The following is a 13620-nucleotide window of genomic DNA, read 5'->3' on the forward strand; positions in this document are numbered from 1 at the left end:
AGAAAAAGAACTGTTAGATCACTGTGGACTTGATCTCTGTGTCCTATTGTTCTAGTTGTTTTTTCAACCCAAAATGTTAAGACAAATGTGGGGAATTTTGTAAGAGGTCACAAAATTTCCGCATTCCCCCCCATCTCCAGTGTGATTAACTTTCATCCTTTGAGTATTAGTCTGTTTTCAGTTCACATCCCACTTTCCTCCTCTTCTACTCTCCAACCTTTGACTGGTTTCTTTCCATTGTCTAACTTCTTTATCATTTGGCTGCTGTGTGTGTGTGTGTGTGTGTGTCCATGTCCTTCTTTTCTCCCCATGTGTTGCCTTTTCGGCGATAAAGCGAAGGGAGCGTGATTTTCTGAAGACTTTGCGGTTGGTGAGTGGGACAGAAGCATGTGCAGTTGAGCAGCATGGAGACACGGTGGATGATGATAAGGGGGTACGTGTGGCATACCCCCCCCCCCCATCCCCCTTGTAACAGACTAATTCCTAGCGTGCTGGGGCCACTCAATAGAGGAGTTGAAACAATCCCACCATATCATCCTTATAGTGGTGTAGCTATAACTACCGCAGCAGATACTGCCCACAGCAAAGCTGTGCTCTATTGTGGCTCTTTGATGCAGATACAACAAGAATTTTGTTTTATTATTATAATGCAGGAAAATACATTACATACTTGACTTATTCACATATTTTCCTTTGTAAGATATATTCTACACAATGAGATGAGAGGAGGTCCGCCAAACTGGTGTTTCAAGAGCTTAAAAAGATGGAAAAAATTATAATAGCTTGGGTATTTATGTCCATTTCACAAGCTTTGCACACCATGAAGTCATATAGTTAAATCTTCCTGAACCTACAAGGAGATTCAGACATTTTTCATCTGCTTTATCATTATCATTTTGTATGATTTGCTACTGAAGACCCCCGAAAGGCTTCATGAGTAAATGACATTCACTAAATGGAAGAGCTGAGTTTATGGGATGCCGCTGCTTCACTACTGAGATGAACAGGATGCCTGAGAGCAGTTCAAGTCTTCTGCTGCTGCTGTTGCATCCTGACTTGAATGCGTTTTCCATTCCATTACCTCATGCTGTGGCCCCCCGACCGTTCACAGGCATTTGCCACAAGAGATCATATAATACAGCACTGTATGATTATTCATGACACAGAGTGCTGAATGATGTTCATTTCTCTCAGTTGGCCTTTTGGCCTCCAGTGTTGCTTTTCTTGAAGAGTAGGAGACTTGTTTTACTTTGACATGCTCAGAGATAACCTATAGAGGTGGAAATGACGGAAAAAGTCAGGCACTTCAATACACTATATTCACAGTATGAGTTTAAGTGGACTTGAAATGACTACTTTTGTCGTAGGTAGAGTTTTTTTTTGTGTGTGTGTGTGTGTTTTTATGTCTTTACCCCACTAGGTCAGCGGGTAAGAAGCATGTTCCCTGTCCTACATGCTACTAAGCATTTCTTAATTTTTTTCCTGATATTCAGAAGTATCTCTGATTAGCATAAAAGGCTGCTCTTCCATGTTTATTCCCACAGCCTCGGGAAAGAGGGAGGATGCGCTTCCACAGACTCCAAAACGTTCAAATAGCACTGGATTATTTAAAGAGGCGGCAGGTAAGGAATCCGTTCAAAAGCTGTTTCAGATTTGCTGTGTCACCTTTTTGATCTGGGAGTAGAGCAAATTTGAGCCCATTAAGCTCCTGCAATGTCAGGTTGAGGTCAAAGCTGGAACACAATACATCCAATGTGGATTCATAACAGTTGAATGAAAAAAAGTTTGCAACTATATTGTTTACAAGGACGAATGGGTTCATGTGTGCAGCTGTTTTAATTATCAATTTGTTCTCACATAACCGTTGTGCCACGCTTTGTAAGTACTCATTATAGACTCTGCAAGCCGTCCAGCATCATACAACTCGGACTTATTATGTTTTTGTCTTTTCTTACAAAGATTACAATTAAAAGCTACCACTAAAAATAATTGCAGCTTTCGTGAAGCAGTGACTACAAATCCCATCAGAGGGCTTTTGCGGTGCTCTGATTTCCATCCCCTCCCCCGCTGTGCTCAGACTATGGAGAGGAACACAGCCTCGTTGAGCTATAGCCAGATGTGACGTAAAGCTTTAGACAAAGGATGCATAGATGGTCACAAATGAGCTGTTGTATTGTTTAGACTACAGTACATTTCAGACATATCCATGCACACTCCTTTATCATTTAATGTAAACTGATCTAATGGTTCAGACTTCTCTAAACCTCCACAGGAGCTGATTGATGAGTTATTCCAGGTGATTTGGCTTTAAGAAACGACTGACTGCTCTGTTAAACCAAGACTTTGTTCAGGCCATGCTTTCTGTTTCATTCTTTATGTGATGAATGTCTATAAATGCACATAAATTTAAACTCTGATATGTGGGAATGTCCTTACAGGTTTATGGCATTTCATTTCTTGAGAACATTAATGCTTGGAGTTCATTTAAGTCCCTCAGTGTGTCCCAACAAAATATAAGGACTACTGTGCCACCTTGTGGTGTTTATAAAATAACAGATATGAGCCAAAGTAGATAATAGATGGTTACACTCATATAACGCAAATGTTGTGTTTGGAATAATGTAAAAACCTCTGGAGCGGTGTCTGAACACAGTTGTGGAAATTGTAAATTTGCCTGTATTCATTGTGCCTTTTCTATCATCAGGTCAAACTTGTAAATATCAGGAATGACGACATCACAGACGGCAACCCAAAACTGACCCTGGGATTGATCTGGACCATCATTTTGCACTTTCAGGTCAGTTTTACAATCTTAGAGTTTGATTTCCTTCTCATGCTTTCAATTGCCAAGTAATGAGGAGGATTTGTTTCCTGGACTGCTTGCCTTCATTTTCCTTTTTCTTACACATATGACCTGTGAGCTCAGTTGGTACTCCATTAACACCTCAGTTTGTGTGTATCTATCCTTACATCCTAGTTAATGTTAATATGTTACAAATTTCAGATATCTAAGTGCAGCTGATTTTCCACAAGCAGCAGTTTGCTTTGACCCTTTGGTCAGTGCTTTTTAAATGGATGTTCTGCCTTTGACCACAAGATGTCAAAGTTGTGCAGCATACTGTGCATCAGTGCTGAATGGTGTGTTTTCTTCTTCATCTTTTAGCAAAAGTGTAGCAGACAGAGTAGGCGGGCTGTTCGGTGGTTTTAAACTTCTAAAAAAATTATTTTGATAGGTTTCTTGATGAAGTACAGAGGAAAATTGCTTGAATAGTTCTTGTTTTCTCCATCAAATGTAAACAATATAGAAATATTGAAAACTGTGACGTTTATTATTTTCCAGAATATATCTGCAGTTTTTTTTAGGAAAAAAGACAAGTGACATTACTTTGCATTGGGATGCACGTTTGGATTTTTTTTTTTAGATGTTTTGTGCTCTTAACTGAGTTTATAAATTCTCCTGAATGTCCTTAAAAATGTTCCCTCTGGGAATAAGTCTAACTTTATTGCTGTTACACAAATCATGTCAAGTCGTTTAGCCTGTACATGCATACCAGGAACATCCAGGTGTCCACCGAGGTATTCAACTCGCCTTAAAATACTAATCAATTCTTGCTCTCACTAATGCCTTCCCTTTCCTTTTTTCTACAACCACTTCTCTTCATCTTCTGTCTCCAATGGAACTTTAATATCTTTAGCATATGCCACTTCTTAGTCAAAGAGAGGTATCTTTGAAATTAGAGTTAAGACTTGTGATTTTGATGGTAGTGAATCACTGTATAGAAAACAAGCTTACATTCATCTGACTAAAGGTCCTAATGAATCGACGGAGAAAAAGCAGTTGATATAACTTTGCCTGGACTCAAGCATGCTGACAGGTAGCGTCCGGGTTGGATGCCAACACCTGCTGCTGTCAGTCTCACGCAAGCCCCTGAGCGCTCCATGGAGCAGCAGAGGGCCTGTTTCTTCTTGCTTTGGAAGGGCACCAGGGTACTGCAGGAGAAAATATTAAACCTCGGTCACAGTGTTCAGCTTTGGCTTTCTTGAAAAAGCCCAGCTGACAGAAAACTGACATGCATGAACGTGACACTGTGTTTATTTGGAATTCTTCTCCATGACTATCTATGCCAGGCGTGTCCAGGATTAATTGCTGTTTTAAGGACGAGGGTTGTTTTTTTGGACATTATGTTCGTGCTTTTCTTACTGCTGCGGGCTCATTTTTTTGAGCTTAGATAAATGTCTAATATGAAAAATTCTACCTCCATACTAGACTGACTTTTTCACTGTTGAAGTTAATACTAAATTTATTATCTTGCCCGTACAGGTAGCAGGTAGATCATATTACACAAAGCAGCACCTACTGCATTTATAACCATGCCTTATTTTCATCCCAAATATTATGTTGACCAACTGAAGAGTGATGTTTGTCTGAGCATGGCTGGCACAGTTTCACCATCATGACACTTCACTATGTCAGGTGTTTTGATGCTTGTCTGACTGGTCTGTTTGTTTAGCCCTGATTGAGTCACTTGTTCACACGTGTGTTTTTTATTATTCGGTCACATAACGCAAACACATAACGTCATGACTCATACTCATGTCAATTGTTCACCGTTATTGAACGCTTATCATTGAAACGTAAATGTAACCTCTGAGGCAGCATGTCGTGCTGAATATTTTTCACCAGAATTGAACTGAATTATGCACAAAGATTCACTAACACTGTTAGAAAAATAGTGTTAGCGCATTGCAACAGCAGAAATCAGAGCTCTGTAGTTTCAACGGTGCTTGCTGTCGGGTGACTGCGACCTCTAGGGAAACTTTAATATTATACCTCACAGAGGCACACGGTTATTTTTAGTTGAGCTGTGTGGTGGAATTATATTCACACTTTCACACTCCACTTATTCACGTTTTTGACTTCTCAATAAAGTAACTATTGATTCCCCTGCACGTTTGCTCATTACACACTTGTAATGGTTTTATTCTATGAATATGATCGGAGCATTTGACCCCTTGCGAACTGCAGTGGTGGTGATTTTCTCTGATAATAGTGTTTGACTAAACCATCAGATTTAAGCCCCACCTCTGGCTCGGCTATTGTATGCAGCTTGATTGATAGACAAAGCTATGCTGTCCAGCCGGGATTTGCCTCAGCTTCTGCTGCTCGCGTTGGCCTATAATGTTCTGTTTTTCAAAGCCTCTCAGCCAGCTGGGACGCTACCCGGTTCATGCAGCCAAATTTGCTGAGCTCACAGTATAATAGGTGGCCGTCAGCTGGCAGCCACCTACCCTAAACCCTCATGACACAAATATTAGTAAAGAAAAGGGAAGAGGCGTGTGACGTGTGTGTTTACTGACAGACCAGTCAGCCTGAAACAGGTCTGTCCACAAGTCCTTTCCATTCAGCTGAGAGCTACAAGCACGTGGGCCACGTCTGTGTGTTCATTTATGGTGTTTGCGCTGGATTAGCAAAGGCAGAGAAATGTTTCAAAGGTCAGGAAAGATTCCAGTGTCAGAGGAGAGACCCACGAGAGAGCAAGAGAGAAACACAGCGTGAGAGAGGCTGACCACTTCTCAGAAGAGAGTCTAAAGGACAAAGTCGACTCTGCTGTGAGTGCAGTCTGGCTGCCACGCTGCCACTGCTTATTATGTGCCTCTTGGACTGGGTTATAATGGCTTTCTATTAATGGGATGATGATTCTTCAGAAAGATCGAATGGAGCTCACTGGATACTTTGCCTGAACACAATTTGCTGTTGAGAGTTCGACGGATAGGATGTCTTATGTCTGACAGCCATGGGAAACATCTCTGGCTGCGTTCGAGGTCCTAAAGAGGAATGCTATGTTGACCCCAAGAAAGCTCCACTGAGACCTGAATCCAAAGATCTAAAAGGTCGTCGCTATTTTCAAAGAAAGAAGAGGAAATCAGCGGATTTAAAGCCTGTTGGATCCCTCAGAGATTCTGAAAGTGACACCACTACAAGCATGGCCATCTACACTACTGATGAGCTTCCTTATCACCCGGAAAGGAACACAGAGCAAAATCAAGAAGGTCTTGATAAAACCCCACAGGTGGAGAACCATCTATCCAGGCAAGGCAGCATCAGCAAAGGTGTATATGTTGGAGAGGTACCGGTTGTAGTCCTCAGAGATGCTGATAATCAACCTCTTAGCACAAGGTTTGCATACAGGTTGGGAAGTACAGAGGAGGAAGATAGTGACAGCAGCAGGTCTGCTGTAGAAGGAAAACTCCATGGTATTAGCACAACTTCCCGGGGTGTCTCGGCTAAGGATGGCCTGCTTGTGAAGAAGCTGCTACAACGTCAGCTAAAGAGAGCTGTCAGCTTCGGAGCAGTGGAGCACACGTTAAGAACCCTGAGAGGCAATGACAGACCTGGGAGTGAGGAGGTGTTTGCCAAGATTATATGTGGGTCTCAAGCACACAGAAGGAGGAGACGGAGGACCTACACCTGCTCTGGTTACATCGAGCATATTCCAACTCCTCACGTGTGTGATTCCACCCAACACAAGGTAAAACAGAACATTCTATTTTTAGCCCTAATGGGGGTGCATCATGATAGAGTAAAAAGAGGTCTTAACTGTCATTTAAGCTGAACATTGCAATGTAACATATCAATGCATGATAAAGCCCTACAATTACAAATGCTAAGACTGGACGTTTTTTTTTTACTGTGTTCACTTTCTTATTATAGATTTTTTTTTTGGCCCAGGAACATGCTTTATAGTTGGAGGACATTTTTATGGTCTTTGAAAAGCCATTCCTCCTCAGAGTATTAAACAAAACAAAACAAAAAAGACCTAAACAGAAAGGAAAATGAATATGTTGATGGTATTAATTGATAGTAGTGGACAAAATACAATATGCAACATCAGAAAAATAGTCACTTAACTTCAAGTGCATTCTGTCTGTCAATTCTGAGGTGACAGCATGTTATGTTGTGTACATGAAGAATCTTTTTGTTTGTCAGTCTTAGTCTTAAAAAGTATTATTATGTTGAAAGTTATGTTTCAATGTTAAAGTGGCTACAATGCATCGTTAGGAGGTTTGGATATGCAAAAGTAAATGCTTTGCTCTTCCCATGGTGTTTCTTTGATTGATTGTAGTGTGATATTGATGGAAATCATGCTGTTACTAAAAGTATTTCGTGCAATTACAGGAGTAAGTCAGGTTCAGTTCTTGTGCATTCATACTAATCACGTTTTCTGAGGCTACCGTTCAGTCCAATCCAAAGGATCCAGGCTGTCCCTTTTTTCAGGACGTTTGAGTTCATCCTCATTATGAGGCTCCAGTTGGACAGACTAAAGGGACTAAATCAACCTTATGTTTATAGCTGTACACCTTGTGAACATCTGTGTACCATCAACGTTAGAGGATTTGGATTGATTAGTGTATTGGCTGTTTCTTCCTCTGTTCTTGTGCTTGTGTGGATCTTGTTTGAGCTATATTTTGTGTGTTTTTATGGCTGGACTTTGTGTTTTCTTTTTTTTTTAGTACCTGATTTCACATTTTGCATATCAGATAATCTACATGGATGGACTCACTGAAGTTCATTTGGCAAAGTTTACTTTCTGTGTTTCCAGGCTTCTTGAATTTTGTTCAATCTGTTTTATGAATTGACATTTTCTGTGAAGTGGAGACGGAAAGCGAGAAATGAATCAAGACATATTCCATGACCCCATGAATTTCAACATGCTTTCTACGATTAACCCATCGTTTTGGATACTTGGCATGTCTGCAAAATCTACAGTCAACTTTACAGACATGGAGCTATCATAAATGTGGTTTAAACTGGTGCACCAAAAACACTGTGGAGCTGAGCCTGTGAAGTGGCGCTGTTTCTTTACATCATCTTGCTCATATTGTGAAACTGTTGGGTAATACATTATGTAAGTTTATCTTACATTTCTGATGTGTTGCTGATATTTTCCATGCAAGCACGTTAAAGTTTATGTTTCAGCCTGCACCACACATTGAACACAATAGGGTGTGTTCAAAGAAGAACTTTACTTAAAATAAAACATGTTGGAGGCTCTGTCGTGCCGTGGGGCTGCTTTGCTTCTTTTGCAGCTTGATTGAATGAAGAAATCAAAAGATTAGCCAGACATTTCAGAGCAAACAGTCAGTGCAAATCCATGTGGCAGAAATTACCAGCAGAGAGGTGGAAGAAGATGTAGCTTCTAAATGTTATTGAAAGGTTAAAATAATTTTGTCTGGATTACATTGTGTGTTTGCTGCTGTGCAGCTTTTTGTTTTGTCTGCATTCTGATCTGTCATTTTGGGCACTTTATCTCAGTTTTGATCATCATACAAAATCAGATAATTGTCATGTATTTGTCTGTGAAAATGTTCTTAATGATTGGTACTGGAAATTCATCCCCCTGGCATATCTTGCTCATTATATCATAGATCTGTGAAATCGGTAAGAATTGAGCTGGAATGTCACAGATTAGGTAAACTGAGGGGGTAACAGTAAGATTACCTGTGGATCCATTGGGGTTATATTGGATTCATATAGTCGGTGCGTTGCGAAACACCTTTTTCTCGCTCTCTGTGGCAGATCTCGGAGATCCATGTGACAGGAGAGTCCGAGGACATGACAGCCAAGGAAAGACTGCTGCTCTGGTCCAAGCAGATAACAGACGGCTACGTAGGCGTACGATGTGACAACTTTACAACTTCCTGGAGAGATGGGAGGCTATTTAATGCCATCATACACAAATACAGGTACACACATGTAGATTATTATAGTGTTTTGAAGAACACTTACATCTTTGCTTTTTATTTAACAATTCATATTTTGGTATCTTATCTGAATTCTAAATCAACCCCCCCTCCCCTCCATCTTGTTTCTCCAGTATCGTATCAGTATTTTCTGAATTGACTCATCTTGACAGATTGTGCATGCCTCACTCATCTCTTTTCTTTCTCTGTCATTTTCTGCTGCAGACCAGATCTGGTTGACATGAGCCGTGTGTCGACGCAGACCAACCGCTCTAACCTGGAGCAAGCATTTTATGTAGCCGAACAGTTGGGGGTGGCCAGACTGCTGGACCCCGAGGGTGAGATCCGTACACAATGTCCTGTTTGGTTTGGCTCTGAAAACACTGTGGGGGCTTGATCACCTTTGTGCTATAAATCACACGCAGTGAAGCTTGGAATTTGGCTTGAGGAGTAAGTCTTCAGAGTGCTTCACAGTGTCATGTGTTGCTTTTATGACATCTTGTATTGTTTTTTTTTCCCCTCATCAGACGTTGATGTTCAGTCTCCTGATGAAAAATCTGTCATCACATACGTCTCAACACTGTATGATGCCTTCCCCAAAGTACCCGATGGTGTTGAGGGAATAAATCCAAATGTAAGTCAATTTCCTTTGTACACAAGCGACTTTACTCAGTACAAGTGAATCTGCTGACATTTCTTTCTCTCTGAACAGGATGTTGATATCAAATGGGTGGAGTACGAGAACATGATCAAATACCTCAGCCAGTGGATCAAACACAACGTGGCCATAATGTCAGATAGATCTTTCCCCAACAATCCTGCAGAACTTAAGGTACAATACCACCACAAATAAAACATCATTTTGTAGAACTTCATCATTATTTGTAGCTTTTATTCTATGTTGCTTAATGTGAGCTTCAGCTCTATCTTTATATGGAGTTCTTGTAGCCGGCTTACATTATAAGTTCTAACTAGTAAAGGATAATTGCCTGCTTTGGATAGCTCAAATGTAATGTCTATCTACTGAAACTGAGACTTGAAGTCTAATTAATGGATTTTAGAGTGCAGGAACATCCGTTAGCTGTAAAATGCTGACATCTTGTAACAGTGAAGGTACTTTCATTCATTCCTTTTTTTAAGGGGAGAGTATTGCCAAATGCAAGCTGATGCCATTTGTATTGTTGAAATATAATAAAATAATCGACATTTCTTTTGAATTTCTGCTCTCTTTTACAGGCACTTTATACACAGTATCTACAGTTTAAAGAGCATGAAATCCCGGTTAAAGAAAACGACAAAACAAAAATCAAAAATGTCTACAAGATGCTTGAGGTATGCAAAACAGACGACTTTGTCACATCACATTCTACTGTACTTGTCTCACATACCGTAATGACAACACATACTGTAATGACATCTGTGTGTATGACAGATGTGGATAGAGTTTGGACGTATTCAGTTACCCCTGGGCCATCATCCGAATGATGTGGAGAAGGAATGGGGTAAATTGATTATTGCCATGCTGGAGAGAGAGAAGAGCCTGCGGCCAGAGGTGGAAAGGTATGTGGAGGCACTTAATGCTTTCGTACTTTTTCTGACCTTGTCTATCATAATTTATTGAAAGTCTAGTCTTTATAGTCTCTTTAAAGAAGTTTAACTTCATGGGTTATACAGAAGCCAAAATCACTGTTTATAGACAAAAAGGCAACTGTGGTAGGTCTTAAAAATGACAAAATGTGACTGTTTGAGGCCACACACATGGATGAAAACCATACAATGTTTTGCTATTTTTCACAGTGAGATGAATAGAGATTAAGGTGCAAGCACACTACATGAGTCAGCATGAAACTCTATGAAGCTTTCACTGCTGGCAGAGTGCTCCAGTATCGTATTACAAGCCTGCTAATGTCCGATCTGAAACCAGATACTGATGGGTCAGCACTGTATGTCGGGGCGTGTGCAGCACTTTACTGAACTACTGTGTCTATGATGTGATTCATATGAATGGGCTATATTTTTAAGTCGTTATAGTCAGTATTTCTCAGTCAGATTTTTCCTGCAGCCAATGTGCACCGTTTGCATATGATAAGGTGGAGTTTTGTTTCTGCTTCAGTGGCTGATGGATTGATGAGCAACGCTCGCAGCAAATAAAACAAATCCTTTGTCGGGATGTTGGGAAGGATGTGGTTCTGAAGATTATCAACAAAATCATGTCTGATCTAGCTTTTAGTGCTCCTAAAAAGCTCTGTAAACTGTAATTAAATACATGTATATTCAATATGCACCAGCATAGTTTTAAATCATTACAGAGTGCCTGCTTTCTGGCAACAAGTTATGTCTGATACTTTTGTTTCCATCAATGTTTTTCTGACTTATTGTTAGGAATTCACTTTTTACACTCTCACTTCTTGTAAAGGTGCTCTGTCACAACCTGCTATTTAATTTTCATCCCCTAAGGGAAGGAGTAGTGCTTCAGACAGGATTTTTTTTACACGCCCCTCACCTGGCTGTGATACTATAAATAAGAGCAAGTTGAAGGCTGTTTCATCATTTGGGTCTATGAAGGTTTTAGACCGGGCTTCTCGGGATGAGAGTTGGTTTGTGACTGGCTGGGAAGAACAATAGTTGTTTAACATGTAAAATAAGATGGCATATTTGAGCAGGACCTCGACTGTTAGCAACAGCAGCTTTAACACCAGCTTTGGCTCCAGTGACAGCATCCTCGCTGAGCCTTTGCAAATTAATAGCTCTGTCTTTCTCAATAACAACATTGCCTATGGATCCAGGTGAGGTTACTGTTTGTGTGCTTGGCTTTTGTGATTTTGTTTCTTTTTTTGATATTCTTAATAATGTGAGTGTGTTTTTCTTTCTTTTGCAGGCTTGAAATGTTGCAACAGATTGCCAACAGAGTCCAGCGGGACTGTGTTAACGGTGAGGACAAGCTGGCACTGGCACGGACAGCCCTACAGTCTGTAAGTTGTTTGCAAGATCTGTATGGCGTAATGAAAACTGTGAAATATGAAAATAAAATAGCACTGACAGCACATTTTGTGTCTTGAAGTTTTTAAGCTTTGTTTTTTTTTTCTGTTTGAAGGATGCAAAACGTCTCGAGTCCGGTATTCAGTTCCTGAATGAGGCTGAGATAGCCAGCTATCTGTTGGAGTGTGAGAATATCCTCCGACAACAAGTAGTGGACATCCAAATTCTTCTGGATGGGAAATTTCCATTTGCAGATCAGCTTGTTCAAAGGTACAAATTAGGTCCTCATACAGAAATTAAACATATTCTTTTCCTAAATGAAGACATCTCATATTGCCGTCCCCCTCATTACAGGGTGTCAAAACTCCGGGATGATCTTCTGGCCCTGAGAGCCGAGTGTTCCTCTGTGTACAGCAAAGGTCGCACCCTGACATCAGAGCAAACCAAAATGATGATCTCAGGCATCACACAGAGCCTGAACTCTGGCTTCTCCCAGAACATTAACACAAGCCTGACACCAGCCCTTAGTCCTGCACTCAGCTCAGGGGGGTTAGGTACCCCTGGGTCCACATTCACCTCTAGCCTTACACCGAGCCTGACCCCATCCTTGCCCACAGCCTTGACCCCCGGTCTGCAGCCTGCTTCTGTCCAGAGCTACATGGGGAGTGGTGGCAGCATGGAGCCGGGAAGCCTCATGCATTTGAAACACATGCAAATCCGCAAGCCGTTACTAAAGTCCTCACTGGCGGACCCCAACATGACAGAGGAGGAGGTCAACATGAAATATGTGCAGGACCTCCTGAACTGGGTGGAAGAGATGCAGGTGAGCTCTCTTCATCTGTTTGTTTAGAATGTACTATAGATGCAGGTGTAGATGAATTTCTGAGTATTTGTATTTATTTTCTCTTCTGTGTTTAAAGGTTCAGCTAGAGCGCTCAGAGTGGGGATCTGATTTACCAAGTGTGGAATTGCATTTGGAGAACCACAAAAGTGTACATAGAGCCATTGAGGAATTTCAGATGAGTCTTAAAGACGCCAAACTAAGTGAAGTAAGTTTGATTCAGAGTTTTTTTTGTGTTTTTCCGCCGTTGGTGCTATAGCTCAACCTAAATTTTAACTGGCTACTCCTCTCGCTGAATAAAATTTTAGTGAATGCAGAAAACTTGAAATGAAACAAAACCAATTTTTCTTTTTTTCAGATTCAGATGACAATACCCCTGAAGCTGACTTATTCAGACAAACTGAACAAACTGGAAAAGCAGTACGAAAGACTGTTGGTAAGTTAGTGCATGAGCCCAGCTCTCTCAACTTAGAAATGATGCTTTTTGCTGTTTGACAGTAGGAATGCTGGTTTCTTACAGAGCTGTTCAAGGGAGCGTCAGAGCCAACTGGAAAGCCTGCATGACTTTGTGTCACAGGCTACACAGGAGCTCATCTGGCTAAATGAGAAGGAGGAGGAGGAGGTTGCCTTTGACTGGAGTGATCGCAACAGCAACATCTCTAAGAAGAGAGACTACCATGCTGTAAGTCAGGAGTTTCTGTGTGTCTTGCAGTTAGTTTGCCTAACATGTTTTTGTCTGTGTTTCAGTTGTGTTTATTATTTACAAAAGAACAATCTTAGTGAGGGGATTTGCACATGAAAGTTTCCTTAAATGATTAACTCCATATTCCACTGAGAATGAGATCGTGAGATGATGAAGTATCCTGTGCCACAGCTTAATGCCGGGAATACTGAGCTTATTGTCTTTACACAGGACCTGATGAGGGAACTGGATGAAAAGGAGGAATCCATCAAGTCTGTGCAGGACAAGGCAGAGCGACTCATGCTCAAGAACCACCCAGCCAGGCTAACTATCGAGGTAATCCCCAAGTGCTTTGTCTCTATTACTCTGCTCTTCA

General features: G+C 40.9%; 1 protein-coding gene across 3 annotated transcripts in view; it reads left to right on the plus strand.

The window, feature by feature from the left end:
* The window catches only part of dst (dystonin), a 99880-nt gene that overhangs the window by 25852 nt on the left and 60408 nt on the right, over positions 1-13620 (plus strand). For 2 of the 3 annotated variants that reach the window (XM_075477996.1, XM_075478006.1), the window contains exons 7-22: positions 335-433; positions 1545-1622; positions 2705-2797; positions 8579-8745; positions 8968-9080; positions 9270-9376; positions 9455-9574; positions 9979-10074; positions 10175-10302; positions 11621-11714; positions 11837-11991; positions 12076-12544; positions 12642-12770; positions 12921-12998; positions 13083-13244; positions 13476-13580. In XM_075477996.1, the coding sequence (XP_075334111.1) occupies positions 335-433; positions 1545-1622; positions 2705-2797; positions 8579-8745; positions 8968-9080; positions 9270-9376; positions 9455-9574; positions 9979-10074; positions 10175-10302; positions 11621-11714; positions 11837-11991; positions 12076-12544; positions 12642-12770; positions 12921-12998; positions 13083-13244; positions 13476-13580 (2193 nt within the window). The remainder of the gene's footprint in view (positions 1-334; positions 434-1544; positions 1623-2704; positions 2798-8578; positions 8746-8967; positions 9081-9269; positions 9377-9454; positions 9575-9978; positions 10075-10174; positions 10303-11620; positions 11715-11836; positions 11992-12075; positions 12545-12641; positions 12771-12920; positions 12999-13082; positions 13245-13475; positions 13581-13620) is intronic. The other variant, XM_075478014.1, reaches the window with a different exon arrangement.

The sequence above is a fragment of the Odontesthes bonariensis genome, chromosome 2, assembly GCF_027942865.1.
Source record: "Odontesthes bonariensis isolate fOdoBon6 chromosome 2, fOdoBon6.hap1, whole genome shotgun sequence".
In the NCBI taxonomy this organism is placed as follows: Eukaryota; Metazoa; Chordata; class Actinopteri; order Atheriniformes; family Atherinopsidae; genus Odontesthes; species Odontesthes bonariensis.